The sequence below is a fragment of the Nanorana parkeri genome, unplaced genomic scaffold, assembly GCF_000935625.1.
Source record: "Nanorana parkeri isolate BGI_ZX_2015 unplaced genomic scaffold, ASM93562v1 scaffold2351, whole genome shotgun sequence".
Lineage (NCBI taxonomy): Eukaryota > Metazoa > Chordata > Amphibia > Anura > Dicroglossidae > Nanorana > Nanorana parkeri.
In genome coordinates, this window is record NW_017308619.1 from 96606 (window position 1) to 115080 (window position 18475).

An 18475-nucleotide genomic window follows, 5' to 3' on the forward strand; every position below is an offset into this window, starting at 1 on the left:
ACGCTGAAAAATTGTGAATTTGCCTACTAAGTTTTTAGTGTTGTCAGCTATAAGTAATTTTCTGGTTAGTGCACTACTTAGTAGTTACAGGATTATGCTTCTCCTGCAAAAAGGTTGGATGAAAACACCATATGTCTCTCTGTGCTAGTTACAAAGGAAATTAAAGGGGTACAGTGAGCATGCTTTGTAATAATGCTGGGATATAATTTCTTTCTATGGGTAAATCAGAGTTAAGAATCTTCTTATTTTTATAGCAATTGAGATGAAAAAACAATAATATTATTTTGTAGAATAGAGAAACTTATTCTTAATCAATAGACCCCTGATGTCCCCAGGGTGTGACAAGAGGACCTGTCACACCCTGCCTGCTATTACATAGGGTGCTTGTTAGCTCTTTATGTAATATAAATATTTGATGGGAAATGCATCTACAGTTAACGGAAAAAAAGCAGTGGAAGGGAACATTGTTAGAAACAACTGGTCAGAAACATTTATCTATTCTTGATACTATGAAGGGTGATTTGCAATGGCCAGTGACATGAGGACACCTGGAAAGATAGATAGAAGGATAGATAGATAGATAGATAGATAGATAGATAGATAGATAGATAGATAGATAGATAAAAGATCCTTTTAACAGATGAGTACATTACGCTGAAAAATTGTGAATTTGCCTACTAAGTTTTTAGTGTTGTCAGCTATAAGTAATTTTCTGGTTAGTGCACTACTTAGTAGTTACAGGATTATGCTTCTCCTGCAAAAAGGTTGGATGAAAACACCATATGTCTCTCTGTGCTAGTTACAAAGGAAATTAAAGGGGTACAGTGAGCATGCTTTGTAATAATGCTGGGATATAATTTCTTTCTATGGGTAAATCAGAGTTAAGAATCTTCTTATTTTTATAGCAATTGAGATGAAAAAACAATAATATTATTTTGTAGAATAGAGAAACTTATTCTTAATCAATAGACCCCTGATGTCCCCAGGGTGTGACAAGAGGACCTGTCACACCCTGCCTGCTATTACATAGGGTGCTTGTTAGCTCTTTATGTAATATAAATATACGTGCGAAAACGACAATTGCGCTACACGTTACATATCGCCGTGAACTTTGGAGTGAGAGCAACAATTCTAGGACCATCAATCACTGATAACACTAAACTGATGAGTGGTAAAAGCGATTAAAATGTTCCCTATGGCAAATTTTGGGTATTTACTTTTTTTGCGGCTTCACAATTTTAAGGTTTGACATGTTTAATATCTATTTACCAGGCGTGACCCCGTCTTTCATATTTTACCAAAAAATTGGGTATTATATTATGTTTCTTTGCACTAAATTTTCATTTCGTTTATTTTTTCCTAAAAATACTGGTTTGATAAACATGTGCGCAAAAACATGTGCGCAAAAACCGTGCAACGTAAAAAATTGCAACTAGCATTTTTGTATTCTACAGAGCCTTTGCTTTCAGAACATATATTGTTTGGGGGTCTGAAGCAGTTTTTTAGTCAAAAATGTATATTTTATCGTGTGTGCAAATAGTAAGAAAATGCTCCGGACAGCAAGTGGTTAAAGACAATCAGGGCCAATTGACACTATTACAATAAGGTCACATGCAGTAAAACATGCATTTAACTGTGTGTTTAGCATTAAGCATGGAGCTATGGTGCCATTTATTTAAAATGCCACCCAAATGCACCTAGCTGATGCACCAAAAAAAACACACGTGTTATAGTGCACTGCAACACACAGTTGTGTTCCATCTATGCGCTGTGGTGCTCAGCTTTGAAAAAAATTGTGCCAGTACATTTAAAATGGCTTAATGCACCTCAACACATGGAAAGGTTGCAGTACCACATCTGCATTAATGCATAATGTGTATGGACCCTCACAATTAAGCTAATATAAGAAACTGAATATGTGGCGATAAATTATTAGAAATTGCAGGTTTTCTAATTTTTTGGTTTTTATTTGCCTCCCTACATTACACTTTTTGGCTTTCCCACCTCTTACTAAATCACACACTTTGTTAGTCTCTTCGTTATCTCTCTGTATCTTCATTTCTTAGGCTCATATTGCTAATTTCAGGGGTGGTATTATCTTACTGCAGGAAGAACCTACAATAGGCTATCACCCTCCCATCCCTCCCACATTTTGTTGTGCTCATAATTCACCCCCTGTTACTTTTATACCCTCATTTTATCTCATCCTTAGTCCCCTCATTCTATTGTGCCACAGGCTCAATATGGGTTGCAGTGGAGTAGTAGCCTAGTACTTATATTACTCTGTTGAATCACACTTACTACCTGCTGACCACTGTACAAGTACCCCTTACTCATTCACAAGGGGGGCAGCATCTGGGTGCCCCCTTAATTAAAGGGGTACCCAGATGCAAATAAGACCCCTTGCCCACAGACCCCCACAACCACCGGGTGAGGGTTGTGGGGAAGAGGCCCTTGTCCCCATCGACACCCTCCCAATGCCGAGGACACGTGGCCTGGTAAGGCGAAGGGAGGGTGGGGGGGCGTTTTATCGTTTCCCACCCCCTTTCCTGCCCTGCCGGGCCAGTGCTCGTATCAAGGGTCTGGTAGGAATGTTAGCGGGGACCCCACATTTTTTCCCCACATATTTTGGGGCTGGGGTTCCACCTTAAAATTCCTACCAGACCTAAAGGGCCTGTTATGGATTTGGGGGGGGGATCCCCACGCACTTTTTTTATGTTTTAACTTGGGAGAGGCCCTCCTAACATTCCTACTAGACCTAAAGGGTCTGGTATGAATTGGGGGGGGGGGGCATCACACTTTTTTTTTTTTCCTCTTCTGCAGACTGTAAAAAAAAAAAAGAATTCCCCAATGTCACTTTGCAGCAACGAACGAACGAAAACGAAACGAAAGTTCGACCAGACTACCGCTAACTAATTTTTCCTAATCCCGAAACTAATTCAATTTCAGACCAGGTTCCCGAAAAACAAGATAACGCAAAATCCGAATCAAAACGAAACAAAACAAATTTTTTGCCGCTGCACATGTCTACTTACCATGCTGTATTTATGGAGGGGCAGCATTGTGACCCAAGGACAGAAAATGTGGACTACAGAACACCTGTCACTCTCATTATCTCTAAAAAATAGGTAGGAAGGTGTTCTGTAGGTCACTGAGGTAAGCTAATAACACTATTTGAGATAGTAGTGCAGAGTACACAGTCTGGAAGATCACTGGATTACTAGCAGGAGCAACAGGTATTGTTGCACTTATTGAACCAGATATAACAAAATTGATTTTAATTATATATTTAATTGACCCAAAGGGAGCAAATAAGAAAGGTTCATATTAGGGTTTACATACACTTTAAATTAACAATGCATTTGCTTGATGCTTTTCAGTACTTCAGACTAAGCTCTAATATTTATTTGTTTGGGTTTTTTTGTTGCACATTTTGTATAATTCTCTTATCATGATCAGGAGAAATGCATCAACATGTTTAAATAACATGCTGGAAGAGGTGATTTCAAGTAAATATGTACTATGGCACAGTGCAGTTACACACCTTCAAAAAGTTAAACATCAAAGTTCAACAAGAAATCAGCACATATATTGCGCACTGATTTTCATTTAGAAAATGTTTTCTCAAACTTGCTTGCGGGGTCATGGACAGTTTTTGATGGACAATTGTATTTTCTCTTAAGTATTTTTTTTTGCAATAACCACATAACAGCCATTCTGTGTAAGCGCCTGTTCTGGGGTCACATATATATATGTGTGTGTATAAATGACTGCAGATCCAACAATCAGGGAAAGATATCAAATGTCAACCCTGCAACATTGCTGTATTTAAAACACTCTGGGGCATTAAGAGTGTTTTCTTGTGGAAGCATTTGTCTAAAGGTGCCCATACACCTTACAATTATCTGCAGATTTTCTGTGGTCAGATGGAAAAAAGTGCAACAGATTGGCCCAGGTGAAGATTACTCCAGCCACACAGTTAAGTGTAGATGGAGGAAACTGTTGCACTTTTTCCATCTGACCACAGAAAATCTGCAGATAATTGTAAGGTGTATGGCCAGCTTTAATAAGATCTTGATGTCACTCATTAACTGGGGAAAGCCCTTCCCCATCTTTTTATGTGCTTTTACAAATTTTGCATAATAATAAGAAAACTTTTAGCAACGTGTTTGATAGTATAGCTTGGGATTTTCTCTTTTTCACAGTAGCACAATGTATTTCTTAAAAGTGTAATTAATCTATCAAAACAAATTACAACCAAACAATTCAAAACCATATCCATGCACTCCAGAGACAATATCCGCACATATAGTATGGAGGCTGGTGAGTATGTAAGCAGCTTTATTGGGTTGCAGTATAAGAGGGAGGAATGAGGCAGTTTTTATCATGAAATGAAAATTAGAGTGCATTATTTCACAGAAAAGGGAAATATGGTACCAACTACAGATACACTGTGTAAGCAGCTTTTACTAAGACACAATTTCAGAGGGTGACACCAGGCAGGTTTTAATAAAACCTGCCTGGTGTCATAATTTATCCTACGGAAAACATTAGAAATGTTGGGCCTGAGGTCCAGCTGCATAAGCATTATGTGTGGCATGCACCTTTACAGAATCATCAGAATAGGGTGCATGCTAGGGATGTTCAGATACCAGTTCCGATACTTGGCATTTTCATGAGAACTACCAGGGTTGCAGCGGTTGTAGCTGTGACAGGGTTCTGGCACTCCACCACTGTCCTGAAATCATTAGTCTGTATTGTTTTAGAAAAACTGTAACATGACAATAAACAAAAATGTATCAGTACTTGTATCTGTGAGTACTTGGACAGTTATCAGTACTTGTACTTGAAAAAATGGTATCGGTGCATCCCCAATATATATTTTTTTTAAACAGATAATCATACATTAAAACAGGAATGCACAAATCCCAGGAGCTACGTATGTACTTTAAAAATGACAGCTGCCTCCTAACTTTTGAGTTTTTCTCTAGTCTTGTCTTGGAGCTAGAAAAGTATCTGTACATGTACTTGTACCGAGTATGGTACTTGGTATCTGAATATCACTAGCGCATACTTTAAGGCGCAATGCAGGACTGACTCTGCAGAAAAAATCTACATTTTGCTGCTCAAGCCCAGCTGCAGTCAAAATATGTACTGAAGCACTGTAATAGGACAGAATATGCCACAGGAGCTAATAATGGTGGAAGTCCAGAAGTGGTAGCAGGAGCTGGTAACAGTGGCTGGCCAGCAGCGGTGGAAGGAAATGTGGAGGGCAGGAAACCAACCGTGGTAGGTGAAGCTGGTAATATTGTCAGAAGCTGGTAATAGTGGAAGGTCAGCAGAGGTGGCAGAAGCTGGTAAAAGTTGCAGGTCAGCTGTGTTAGCAGGAGATGGTAAAGACAGCAGGTCAGCAAGCAGCAGTGGAAAGAGCTGGTAATGTTGGCAGGAGATGGTAATGGTGGCAGGTCAGGAGAAATGACAGGGGATGGTAATAGTAGCAGGGTAGCAATAGTGGCAGGAGATGGTAATGGTGTAACGTATTATAATTTTTACAAGTTTACAAGCAATAATTAAATCAGTAGCATGAGCTGCAGAGGTTTTGTAATCATTACTGATCCATTTTTATTAAAGTGAGCAGGTTAACTATGTCATGGGACAGGCAAATTTGCTTGTCTATCACAAAACCACAAGCTGCACTGAACGCACTATTTGGCAGCACAAAGGCCACAGCATACGCCAACAGCTTTATTGCATACTGTGAGCTTAAGCCAGTGGTCCAACATTGACAACAAAAGTCCATGGGTTCCTTGGATTAAAGGGTGTCTATATCCACCCTGGAACTCAGGTAATCTAAGATCATTTGATTTAGGCACTGCTTGTGACTGCTTCCAGCAGCCAGGCCAGTCCATTGTGTTTTGAAAAACAACTTAAGAGCGTCACTGAGTTCATTCTACATAAATTGCTTGCAGCAGAGGACCCCATGTCCTCAGTATCATCGAGGACAACAGTGTTCTCAGCCACTCCCTCCAACCACATACAACTCCTGGGGTTTGAGAGGGGTAAAACATACCCCTTAAAGCAGTGTGAAAGTGAAACCTTAATGGCAAGTTTATTTGAAATGAAATACAGGTTTACAATAACGTTTTTGAAATGTGAATTACCAGTAATGGATAATATTGGATTTAATTAACAGTTAATTAACAGTTATTGAAAAATAAACTTTATTTTATTTAAAGGCCATGAATAAGATCCTTCTAGCGATCCCTTGCCATTTTTGTAAGAAAGAGTATGCCCCATCGCACTCCGGATCGGAAACAGACCCAAAACCAGGGTGGGTGCGGCAGTGACAGTAGATGCCTCCGCAGACCATACAAAAATTCAAATAGAGAGTCACTTGCACTCTCTGTTTTCTACAAAAACGTTTCTGTTTGCCTGAAGAAGGGACCACTAGGTTCCGACACGTTGCTCTGAGATGTTATACTACCATAGTCAATAAAGATATTGACTTGGCATTGTTCTGGAGTGCAAGTGACTCTCTATTTGAATTCTTGCCATTTTTGTAACACAAGCTTTACAGGGTTATTAACAAAAGGGTGAAGAGTTTTGAGAAGGCAGGAGAAGTGAACAATCTAGGACAACATAGCTGATTTTGAACAATTCTCCAATTCAGCTCACTTTCCAGTTCAGCTATGTTGTCCTAGATTGATCACTTCTCCTGCGTTCTCCAAACTCGTCACCCTTTTGTGAATAACCCTGCTCATCTTTGTATCACAAACTATTTTCACCTATCTCTGTCTTAAGCTGGGTACACACGGATTGAATTTTGGACAATTTAGCATGAGCTGCCTGAAATTCAATCCGTGGGTGGCCCTATCTCCTGAACAAAAGGTGATCATTAGACTGACTGTCAAAAGGACATGCTGGAAAATCTCCAGGCAAACAATGATTGCAGCTAATCAGATGCAAGCACTGTTGGGGTATTCTGTCAGAATACAATGTACACAGTGGGAAATTCGTTCACCCATTCTATTAGTAGGGATGAAGTAATCTGTCATATTTTCCTCATTCATGCTGTGAGGCTGAACAAAACAAATGTGTCTTTGTGCACCCAGCTTTACATACAGACCATAGTTGCCAACATTTTGAAAATGTTTCCAGGAAGTGAGTCCAGCAAACAGTGGTAGAATTCAATTTAATTAAGTGTGGGGCAATTTTAAAAAATGGGAGTGGGTTTTAATGCCTCCCTCCCCAGTAGCACATCCTGATATTTCCTTAGCTCCCCTACGCCTCCGTTTAGCCACCAAGAGTGAACAAAATACATGGCACTTCCAGATATGTATGAGCATGCAAATGAGTCCCTGTCTACTTGTGGGATAATGCTGATTTCTGGCGGCTGGCTCAACGATGCTATATTAGGATAGGGATAAAAGTCCTCTACTCTGTGTAAGCTCTGACTAGAGCAACCTAGAGCTTTTGCGGGCCCTCCTTTTCTTGCTCCTGCTGGCTGATTGAAGTAATGAAAGAGCAAAGAAAAGGTGAATAGGTCTCAGCAGGTGTTGTTTTCCTGCATTTGATGTGCCTTTGGAACGCACATCAAACGCAAGTCAGCAAAATGCTATTGACTTTAATGAAACAGCACACATGGCAGGTCAGAGAGTTTGACCTGCCTTGCATCATGTTGCCTTATCTTGGATGCAGTATGTCCTATTAAGGTGCAATTGAACTGCAGGCAAAGCAAACCAAACACAGCCTTTTCTTGTCAAATGCTGCATTTTCCATTCAAACACAGCTGCATGTGTTTCAATAGAAAGTGCAGCATTTGCCCAGGCCTATCGACGTCTACTCAAAATTGCAGCTCCAGGGCACAGATTAAATCTAATTGCCACTCAGTGGTGGTGGAATCCTTGTGATGCTTCATGTTTGTATGGCATCACAAACACATGTAGGAATGCAACTAAAATGGGTATACCCTATCATTTATTTGTAATTATTGCATTTAATATATATTTATGTTATACATTTTATAGTTATATGAATGTACCCCAAATGATCTTAGTATGTTGAACATTACAAGTATCTATTTCTATAGCACTATGTTTATAGTGAAAAAGCAGTTTATTTTATGTGCAGCACTCTACACAATGATCAGGATAATTGCTAATTCATAATTTGCTTTTTTATTTCCATTGATTAATTGAATTAATTTGTGGATAATATCATGGTTTTGAAATTGAAGATATTCTGATTCATAAATTGTATGATTCTTTGCAGAGTAGACACATCTTCATGCATATATCTGCACGATGAAAACGTATTTGGTCAGTGCTGTTTCTAAAGCCATGAACATGCTTACTTAGAAAAACAAGTATACTGCTACGATTTTATTTTTCAAGGCCTGAAGAAGAGAAATGACTAAAGCTGTCCATACACCTACAGATTATCTGCAGATTTTCTGTGGCCATTCCTCCATCTACGCAAAACTGTGTGGATGGAGGAATCTCCCACTGGGCCAAGCTTCAGTATCTTGCTAGTTGGCCTCCACTGTAATGTAATTTAAACAACTCCTGGAAAATTAGAGGTAATATTACCGAACTTGAATAATAACTAAGAGACTATACTTTAAATGCGGGGAAAGATGTAACACAGTAGGCTATTGCCTATTGGCAACAGAGACAAAGAGTAGGCTTTTATCTGTATTGTTATTGGCCACACATTTTTTTTCTCCTTGATAAATAGTATTACAGTCATCTTGGGTTAGGCTAAGTCAAAACATTCAAATGCTCTTTGCTAAAAGAGATGATTCTGGGACAGGGATTATTTGGGTGACACATATTGTGTAACTCCAGGCTCAAGTGATAGAAATCTGTCCCTGTTCAAAAGAATCCCATGGTTTCCAGATAGTAACATTGTGCCATGTGGTATAGTGGAGAGTTTTGAAAAATGCAATTGATATTTTTAGATGCTATGTTTACTGTATGCAAATAAAAGTGATGAAATCACAGGGAATAATGTCAGAGACACTTGATCTGTTCATTACCTTTGGTGAACTTCATTTAAATGCAAATCAGATTGTTTCTGGCACCCTCTACTCAACTCAGCTGGAGACCTGGGTATTAAATAGTATGATTTATAGGTCTTTTTAAAACCTTGAGGGCTGATTAATTATAGGTGAAACAAACCTGTTTTAACGTCAAGCATCCAATCATATTCAGGGACTGCAGAAACAGAAATCTGTCTTGCACATGTTTAGATATTTGATGGAAACACAAGTTTATGTCACCAAGAATTAAAATTACTCCTCCTAACAATATTTGATGGCACACTGTGATGACTGAAATGATTGAAAATTGGTCATGAATGATAAGTGTTTTTTCTGTATGCTCCGAAAACCTCTTTAAGTGACTGTATGCTATTAAGACAGTCATGGTGAATCCCATAGCGTATCAGTCTTAGATAATGTACTGTTTAAGAACGTTTTTAATTATCTCGATCACTGATCTGCCAGCTCCGGTGCTTAGTAGTCTGCATACATGCTTTCACTACTTTGCTACTTTTTATTATATCAATAACTTTAAAGTGGGTGTAAACCCCCCAAAATGAACTTTTCACACGTGATTCCTTATAGTCTGTTATACCAATGAAAGTGTTTAATTATATCTGTTTTGTAGACATGTAAGCCGGCAAAAAATGTGTTCAGTTTAGTTTTGTTTTGGATGTTTAATTTTTCAGGATTCAGGTGTGAAAGTCAATTCATTTTGGTATTTGGATTCAGATAAATCCAGATTTTCTTTAATTTCGAAAGAGTTAAATGATCATTACCAACAATAAGTCACTGCAGAAAAGGGACATTAACAGGGCTATTCACTAAAGGGGTGAAAAGTTTGGAGAAGACAGGAGAAGTGAACAATCTAGGACAACATAGCTGAACTGGAAAGTGAGCTGGATTGGAGAATTGTTCCAAATCAGCTATGTTGTCCTAGATTGTTCACTACTCCTGCTTTCTCCAAACTTTTCACCCTTTTGTGAATAACCCTGTAAATGTTTACTTTGTTTCTTTTGAGTTTTGACAGATGTAAAAAAGAAACAGCGTGGGGTCCCCCCCTTCCACTTGATACCAGACCCTTTAGGTCTTATAAGAATGATAGGGGGGGACCCCAATGTAAAAAATAAAATGTGCGGTCCCCCTAGCAAGTCATACCAGACCTTAGGTATGGTAGGAATTTTAAGGGGGACCCCTAGAAATCCCATACCAGACCCCTAATCCAGGTAGCAGCCTGGCAGGACAGGAAAGGGGGGGAGCGAGCGTCCCCTCCCTCCACTATACCAGGCCACATGCCCTCAGCATTGGGGGAACCCCTGGAAAAGCACCTTGTCGCCATGCCAATGGGGACAAGGGCCTCTTCCCCACAGTCCTGGCCCGGTGGTTGTGAGGGTCGGTGGGCAGGGGGGAGTCATCTGCACCTGGATACTCCCTTCCGTAAATTTCCAAATTTCAATTCAGCACTAAACAAATTGCACAAGTCTACTGTTTTGTAAATGCAAGCAAAATTCCTGTTGATTCTTCCAGAAAATTTGTGAGCCAATAACTTCCTGTGTTCTATGACTCTCTCTGTAGACTACAGAACACCTTCCCTCTATATTAGGAAGGTGGGAAGTAGGGAGAAATTATGTAGCCCTATCCTAGAGTGACAATGCTGCTCCTTCAAAGTTATAGTACAATTATGAGCATTGTCACCCTACAGCAGGAAGTGTGTTACTGGCAGGATCATTAGCTGAAAATAAAGTTACAAAAAAGCCTAAAAAAAGAAAATTATTGCAGACACCACATCTAAGGACTGTAAGCTGCAATATATTTTTTTTTGTTGGGTTTAGATACTCTTTAAGCTCAGTTTATTGGGATGAATTAGTTATTCTAGCACCCCTACTTATTAACGGCCATATAAATGCATAGTTCTTATTTTTCCACATAACAAGAACATTTAACTGCTTAGAGCCTTATTTCCCCATAAATTGCTATTTTATCTCATGAAATGTTATTTTATCCCAACATCAAAAGGCTCATTTTTCCTTCTTCCCTCCACAGACACCTATTAACACTCCCAATTTTCACCAGACATGTGTGAAATTCAATCATTGGGTGGCTCTGCAGGCACCACCCAGCTTAACAAAAGTTGTTTTTTTAAAATGACTTTTGTCAAATGAAGAATTAAATATTATTAGTAAAAATTATGTTGAAATTAAAAGTGTAGATAATATCAAATGTATAAAATAATATCAATAATTAGCATTATCAGCTAGAGCAATTAAATAGTATTGATAAAGATTATGCTTTACCAATAAAGCATCATCTTTACCTACAATATTTCATTGTTACCACTGATAATGCTTGTTTTTTATTATTATTATTATTATTAATATTTTCCATACATTTTATATTATCTACACTTTTGCACTGAAACTAAAAGCGAATATCCCAAAAATTTAGAGTTGTCACCAGAACAAGAGCTGAGGGTAAATCTTCCAATGGGGACACCTATTCCGATGACAATTATGTAAGACAGAAATTCCCTTCACTTTGCAAAGATTTCTTACTTCCTGTTGAATTTATGAGGCAGGAAGTGAAGAGTAATTGCCCCAATTGGGCACAGAAAGCAAAAAAATAAATGGACCTTCAACCTACTGTATCCAAACTATACAAATTACATCCATTTAAAGGATTATTACAACTGTCTATACAAGTCATAACTTATTCAAACTGTTACAGGACGCTATAAGGTTAACAGGTGCTTAATGATGTAAACTAGCAAATTTGTAGTTTTCTTGCTTCCATTTTTTTAAGAATGAGCAAAGACAAATTAATTGAGTACACAGTGTCTGGCGTAATCTGGTTTTATCTACAGAACTTGACGCAACTTGGATAGGTCTGGTCTTCTAAGCCTATCTGATTGGTCTAGAGGACACACTCCCTCTAGGCTTTAAATACTACACTGCTGCATGAAACTTTACAATTGTTCTACTGGCTCAGTTGGCCAAAAAAAAAAAGATTTAAAAATCAGATGTCCAAAAAGTGTGCAAGCTGGAATTGAAGGTATTTTTCTTTTTTGTTCTTTTCATGTTCATTTGTTAATTTATTTGCACTAGTATAGTTAAGTGTTTAAACTGTAGAGTAGTTATCTGTTATATTTTCTGCCATATTAACATGCTTCCATTTATATAACTTTTTTTAATTTGAGTGTTCTCTTTTTTTAATTTTAGTGTTGCATTTATTTGTTATTAATTTATTCATCCCTTCATTCATTCACATTTAAAATGAGCAATAATGTACCCCATTCATTTTTTTGCTTACTTTTGCCCTATAAAAGCAATTTCTGATTGCTATATGGAAATAAAATATTTCTTAAGTACTGATGCTTTGGAATTAAGGAATACTTTTGCAGTGGAGTATGTTGTGTCATAACTGTGCTGTGTCTGGAGAATACGACAGACATCTGAAATTGCCTTTAGTTTTCATTTATTATATACTACAGAGCAGTTACTATTGTCACTAGTGTTCTTTTTCATTCCTTTTTGTGAGCTGTTTTTGATGGGTTTTAATTATTTACAAAGTTTTGATTTTTTTGCAAAAAACCATGGCCTTTTAAAAAAAATGAAAAACTGCACAATTTGCAGTGAGGAATTTTTATTTGAAAACCTATTGTATTTTACATATTTTTCCAATACATAATATTAGAAATATACAGCAATAGTAAAACCAATCATGCACAAAACATATATTTTTTGTTCCTGATTCTTCACACAATAAATATTTTTTTTCAGGTGCATTCAAATTTGTAGGATAAATATGATATGTTATTCAAAATTTTTTTGATGTTTTTGTACATTTAGTTTTAAAGAATACATGTCATTAGAAACAATTTACATCCACCTATTCCACATTATACATGCTAAGAAGCCATTATTTAAAGATATTAAAAGCCAGTGTTAAAAACTGTAAAAGTAGAACAATAGAGGCTGCCATTTCTGACCACAATGTTTGAGAATGCTAGTTCCCTGGTTGTCATGTTGATACTTTGGCTTTAATGCTGACTGAGTTGCTGACCCTGAACAAATAAAAAAGATAAGGAATTATGTTGCTTTTCTGACACTCATTTACAGCATGCATGTTCTGGGTCTATGACTTAAAATTACTGAAGTCAGATATAGCCAAGCATCTAGTGTTTTATGGAGCAGGTCAGTAGGTTCACTTTAAGTAAAAAAGGGACCATAGTGTATATGTATGTAAACCCTAACAATTAACTTCTCTTATTCACTCCTTTTTGATAAGTTAAATATACCATTTAAATTGTTTAATTACATCTGTTCTATAAGTGCAAAAACCTGTTGATCCTGCTGGAGATTTCCAGTGCTGTCCTGTTTCCTGTATGCGCTGTAGTATTATATCAAGCAGTATTATTAATCATGCCCAGGTAACCCCGCTATGTTATGAAGAAGAGGAGAAAGTGTTTTGTAGGTGTAACATAGTTCATGTCCAAGGATGACAATGCTGCTCCCCCATAGGTACAGCATAGTGAGGGAACATTGTCAACCTAGGACAGGGAGTTGATTACCAGCAAAATTGCCAGGTAAACATGTAGTAAAAAAAAAAACCTGAAAAAATACACTAATACAGTCACCACATCTGGTAAACTGCAATATAGTCAATGTTTGTTCTTAAATACATTTTATTGTATCAAAATATGGAAAAAGATAGGCCAAAACATTGTGTACATTTATGGAGCCTAATATATGCATTGCGTTCAGTTAAAAAAGTACAACAGACCTACATTATATTGTGCATTAGAAAAGAACAGCCATGTCTATAAGTAACTGCAGTCTGGTTAGCTTGTTTATGAGGGAAATGTATCAAGATGTTTGCATTCAAGCCCAACTCCAGCCAAAATGTTTCTTTTAATTGCATATATTTGTGGAGAGTAAATACTTCTGACAAATTGTATTTGTTGCTGGGGATATTTTATCTCACCTACTGTTCCTTTGACAGTAGGGCAAGAAATAAGGGGTTGAATATAATTCACAAGTAGATTTTTACTGCCTTCACCTCGAAATATCTGCAGCAGCTACTCTGTGTAGTGCCAGTTCTGACTTATTTGCACAACAACATTGCAGAGAATGTTCAGTTGTATCACAACGTCCTGAATCACTTTTTTTTTCAGTGAAAAATAAGAAGTGGTACAGGGCATGATATATTTTGGTGGGGTAACAAACAGTAGGCCTGATTTTAATGAATTTAAAAATAATTTATTTGTAAAATGCAAAGGAAGTTTGAGTAAACAATCAAATCAAACTTTGTTATTTTTACAATTTCTTTTGGTAATGGTCATTTAAAATATATTTATACTTCATATTGAAGTTACTAGTGCATTCCTTTATTATTAATTAAGCATTGCGTGGATATTTTCATCATTATTTCTCTAGTGCCTGCTAAAATGTTCTGTATTACCTGGAATTCTACGGGGCAAATCATCTTATAAAACATGAGCCATCTTTATATATTAAAGTGAACCTTGAAGTTCTGCTTATAACGTCCGGGCCCCCTCCCTATATAAAAATCACCTGCTAGTATGTAAAAAGGTAAGTGTAAAGCAGAGAAGTAGGATTTTATTTTTACCTCACCCCCATCTTCTGCATTGCTGGGGGTGACATCTCTACCATTTTGGTAATATTCGTGGGAGAAGCAGAGCAGCCCAAATCTTGAGAAGAATGGGGGTAAGGAAGGGGTATAATCTTTTTTTTCCTTACAGTTATTTTTGGACATTATAAGTAGACTGAAGGGCCCGGACATTATAAAGGAACTTTGCGTTTTTCTGCAAGGTCTTTAACATACTTTGCATCTTAATTCATATATGGATGAACATGAAATGCAACAACTGCAGATTGGGGAGAAAATATCCCATGGATTACACTCAATATTTAGGAGTATACCTAGCCACATTTCTTAATCAAATTAGTTTTGGATAGAGTAGAAAAGGATCAGAGTCCCTGTCCCCACTAGATAAATTAATCTTCTCTATTTGTCCTGGTCACTACTGTCACTGAGACAAAACGTGATGGGAAATCCAAAATGTTACAGTTGTCCCTAGAACAAGAGATGAGGGTAAATCTTTCTGTTGGAACAGCAGGCCTGGTGACAACTGTCTGCAAGAAAACATTCCCCTAATTTTCTCTCTGGGACAGGGATATCCATCAAAGAGACAAAGATAGAAAAAAAACTGACAGGAGTTTAAATCCTTCTCTAAGCTAATCAAAACTTATTAAAAAAAAGTTTTGCTTATACATACACCTTAAGAAAATGTTTTTCTCGATTCTATTTTAGAATGAAATGAAAATGAAATGTCAGCAATGCACATCATAAGCAACAATTGTAGCTAAACAATTAAAAAAAAGTTTGAATATATGGGATTAATTAATAATCAGCTCATATTGTAAAAATATGTAATTGTTTGTTTTATTTGCAGAACAAAGTATTCTGAAGGCTACTGCATTGTGCTTAGAACCGTAATAGGAAAGTCACTGTTTACTTTGAGTAAAGGTGTACATCGATTCATTAATTGCTTAAAATGGACCGCATGGAGCTGGAAAGAGTCAACACAGATCTTGATGATGATAGCAACAGTGGAGACAGCACTGAAGATGGATACTGCAAAGAAATGGACTCTGAGAAAGTTACAATAAACAGGTAAGATGTTAAACTAGTATTGTTTATAACTGTTAAGAAGAATGCACAGTATCTGGGATAAAATACTTTGAGGGGAATTTATCAAAACTGGAGCAGACACGATCTGGAGCAGTTGTGCATGGCAACCAATCAGCTTCTCTCTTTCATTTTCAAATTTTAACTGAACAAACTGAAGGGAGAAGCCGATTAGTTGCCATGGGCAACTGCTCCAGATTCTGTCTGCTCCAGTTTTGATACCCCCCCCCCCAATATGTTAATGTTTGCTTGAAGTAGACCTGTCACTTTTCAGGTCTGCATATATAAATTTTTGACAGTTCACAATCTCTAGCAACAATTTACATTTTAAAAAACACAGTGCTTAAAGTGTACATTGCAACTTTGTGGCAACTCACGAGATAAGAGGCCAAAACAGAGGGCTGACTTGTGTGAGATAATATGTGTACACATCATAAAGGCATTTATGGGCCAGCATCATAGTCCACTTATATATTACTTAGTATGCATATAGTTAATTTAAAAAAATGTATATTTATTCTTAGATCCATTTAACCTTGTTGCAAATTATATGGATTTTGCAGAATTCTTCCTGAATTCTTTCCATATAAATTTCTAAATATAAAAGAAAACTTTAGGAATCTGGCTCTTATTTGGGACTCAGAATCATAAGGAGCTACCTATGGCAATGTAATGGCAAAAAGCCAAGAGTCAAGAGCTATAATAAGGTAAATATCACAGCAGAAGATAAAGCTAGCACAGCACAAGGCAACAGTATAGACGTAGGTGGATGGGAACATACTCAGAGCCCAGCTAATATTTAAGAAAAGACTCTGCCTTTATCTAAGTAACTGGATGAAGTGAATACAGCTTTACTAAGCCAGATGATAAATGTCCTCCTTTAGTATATCAACTTCAGTGTGTTCACTAGTACTTTGTTGCTCCCAGGTCTTACCACTTAACAAATCCATTCTTGTTTCTGGGCAAGTTAGGGCACCAGGACCAAGAGTGGGAACTAATGAGAGGAGCAAACAGTGGACAAGGTAACAAGAAACAGGGGAATGGGATGTCCCTTATTAAAATGTTAAACTATAAATGCAAGATCAGGAGAACCAGTTTCAGCCCAATCAGCATTTTTTTTATTTGCTGAGCATATAACTAAACAGCTGAGCTTCCCTACTGATTTGTTAGAAATGCTGTGCATCAGCATGACATGGATGTGATTTAAAGTCCAGTTCTATGATGGACATTTATCAACGGAAAATGAGCATTAAACTGAATGAGGGTGAAGATGTTTTTGATGTTATTCATTCAGATAATAAGTTTAATTTGTAAACTGCACAACAAAAAGGCTTCAGGAATAATGCTGTGGTTACGTCCCTCATTTTCTCTGCACATTACCAGGAATTGAGAAGTTTTCGAAGCTGATTTCTCAAAAGATGTCACCTTCGGCTAGATGCGTACCTCAAAACCAAGAATGAACAGATCACCTATACTCTACAAGTGCCAGCTAATGTCAGATTGGGTTCTCCTATTATTTGAGTCTATTGCTGTTGGCATGTTTTGCTTTAAAATAGTGAGACATGCTGCCTTAAGCTGCAGCTAACAGCTATTCTCAAATCAAATGTCATTTAACAATGACTGAAATTCCATGGCAAGTATCAAGGTTTAAATATTCAGTAATTTAGCTTTTAATCATGTACATTCAAAAGGACTGGACTCACAATTGCTTATTGAAAACAAAATTGTGATGTAATGCTTTATTATAATTTACAGCCTAAATATTGTATGTTGCTATTTCTAATGCAGTCAGTATGTTGATGAGGACGCAGAAAGTCAGAGGTTTTTAACAAATGGTATTGGTGGAAAGAAGAAATTGGATGAATATGAAGATGAGCATGTGAGTATCATTGTTGTTTTATAGACACTGCATTTTATTTTTACAGTTTAAATGATGCTTACTTCTAAAATGAGTTCTACACTTTGGTGTTTAGTTAATGTTAAATGTTAACAAAAAAACTACCACAGCATTTAGTTTCCTACATGTATAATTGAAGCATGATTATTGTGTTTGAAACACCGGTTTTGCATTTCCCTTGTGAAACACTGTCCTTAACCCCTTGACCTCAACATTTATGTTGCTTTGACACAGCAAGCCTCAGCAAATGTAGGACAGTGTCAATAAGTTTGAATTGTTTGTAATTATTAACTCATAAATGCAATGAAACGCTGAGTACATTAAAGCTAATACTTGCCAGAAGATTGAGAAATCCATGACCTGCTGGTATTTGTCTCTATGAAAGTCTATTTTCCAAAACTGAAAGGCATATTCCTCTTTTTTTTTTTTACCAAAAAGCATCCTGGGACCACTTCATTTGGCATGTCAGTATTCAACCTGAGCAACGCCATCATGGGCAGTGGAATTCTTGGTCTCTCCTATGCAATGGCTAATACAGGCATTATACTCTTTGTGTAAGTAGAACCATATTAGCTAAAATAACCTTGACTAATGGAAACTTTCTACATTACTTGTGTCTTGTTTACATCAAATATGCAAACAATTAATTCTGTGAATCATACCCAGGTAAATAAACAAAAAATAAAGTTGAGATTACCTTCATAATACATAACTATTGTAGAAATAATAAGGATAGCAATAATTATCATAACAACACATGGTCTTAACATCAGGGCCGGATTTACTCTCCCTGCCGCCCCCAAGGCCAGGTCCGGTGATGCGCCCCCCCC

The 18475-nt window shown here is 37.1% G+C and overlaps 1 protein-coding gene across 1 annotated transcript in view; it reads left to right on the top strand.

Annotated features, from left to right (window-relative positions):
- SLC38A4 (solute carrier family 38 member 4) overlaps positions 1 to 18475 on the top strand; it is a 63255-nt gene that overhangs the window by 12327 nt on the left and 32453 nt on the right. The window contains exons 2-4 of the mRNA XM_018573370.1: positions 15513 to 15733; positions 17537 to 17627; positions 18084 to 18199. Of these exons, the coding sequence (XP_018428872.1) occupies positions 15615 to 15733; positions 17537 to 17627; positions 18084 to 18199 (326 nt within the window). The 5' untranslated portion in view covers positions 15513 to 15614. The remainder of the gene's footprint in view (positions 1 to 15512; positions 15734 to 17536; positions 17628 to 18083; positions 18200 to 18475) is intronic.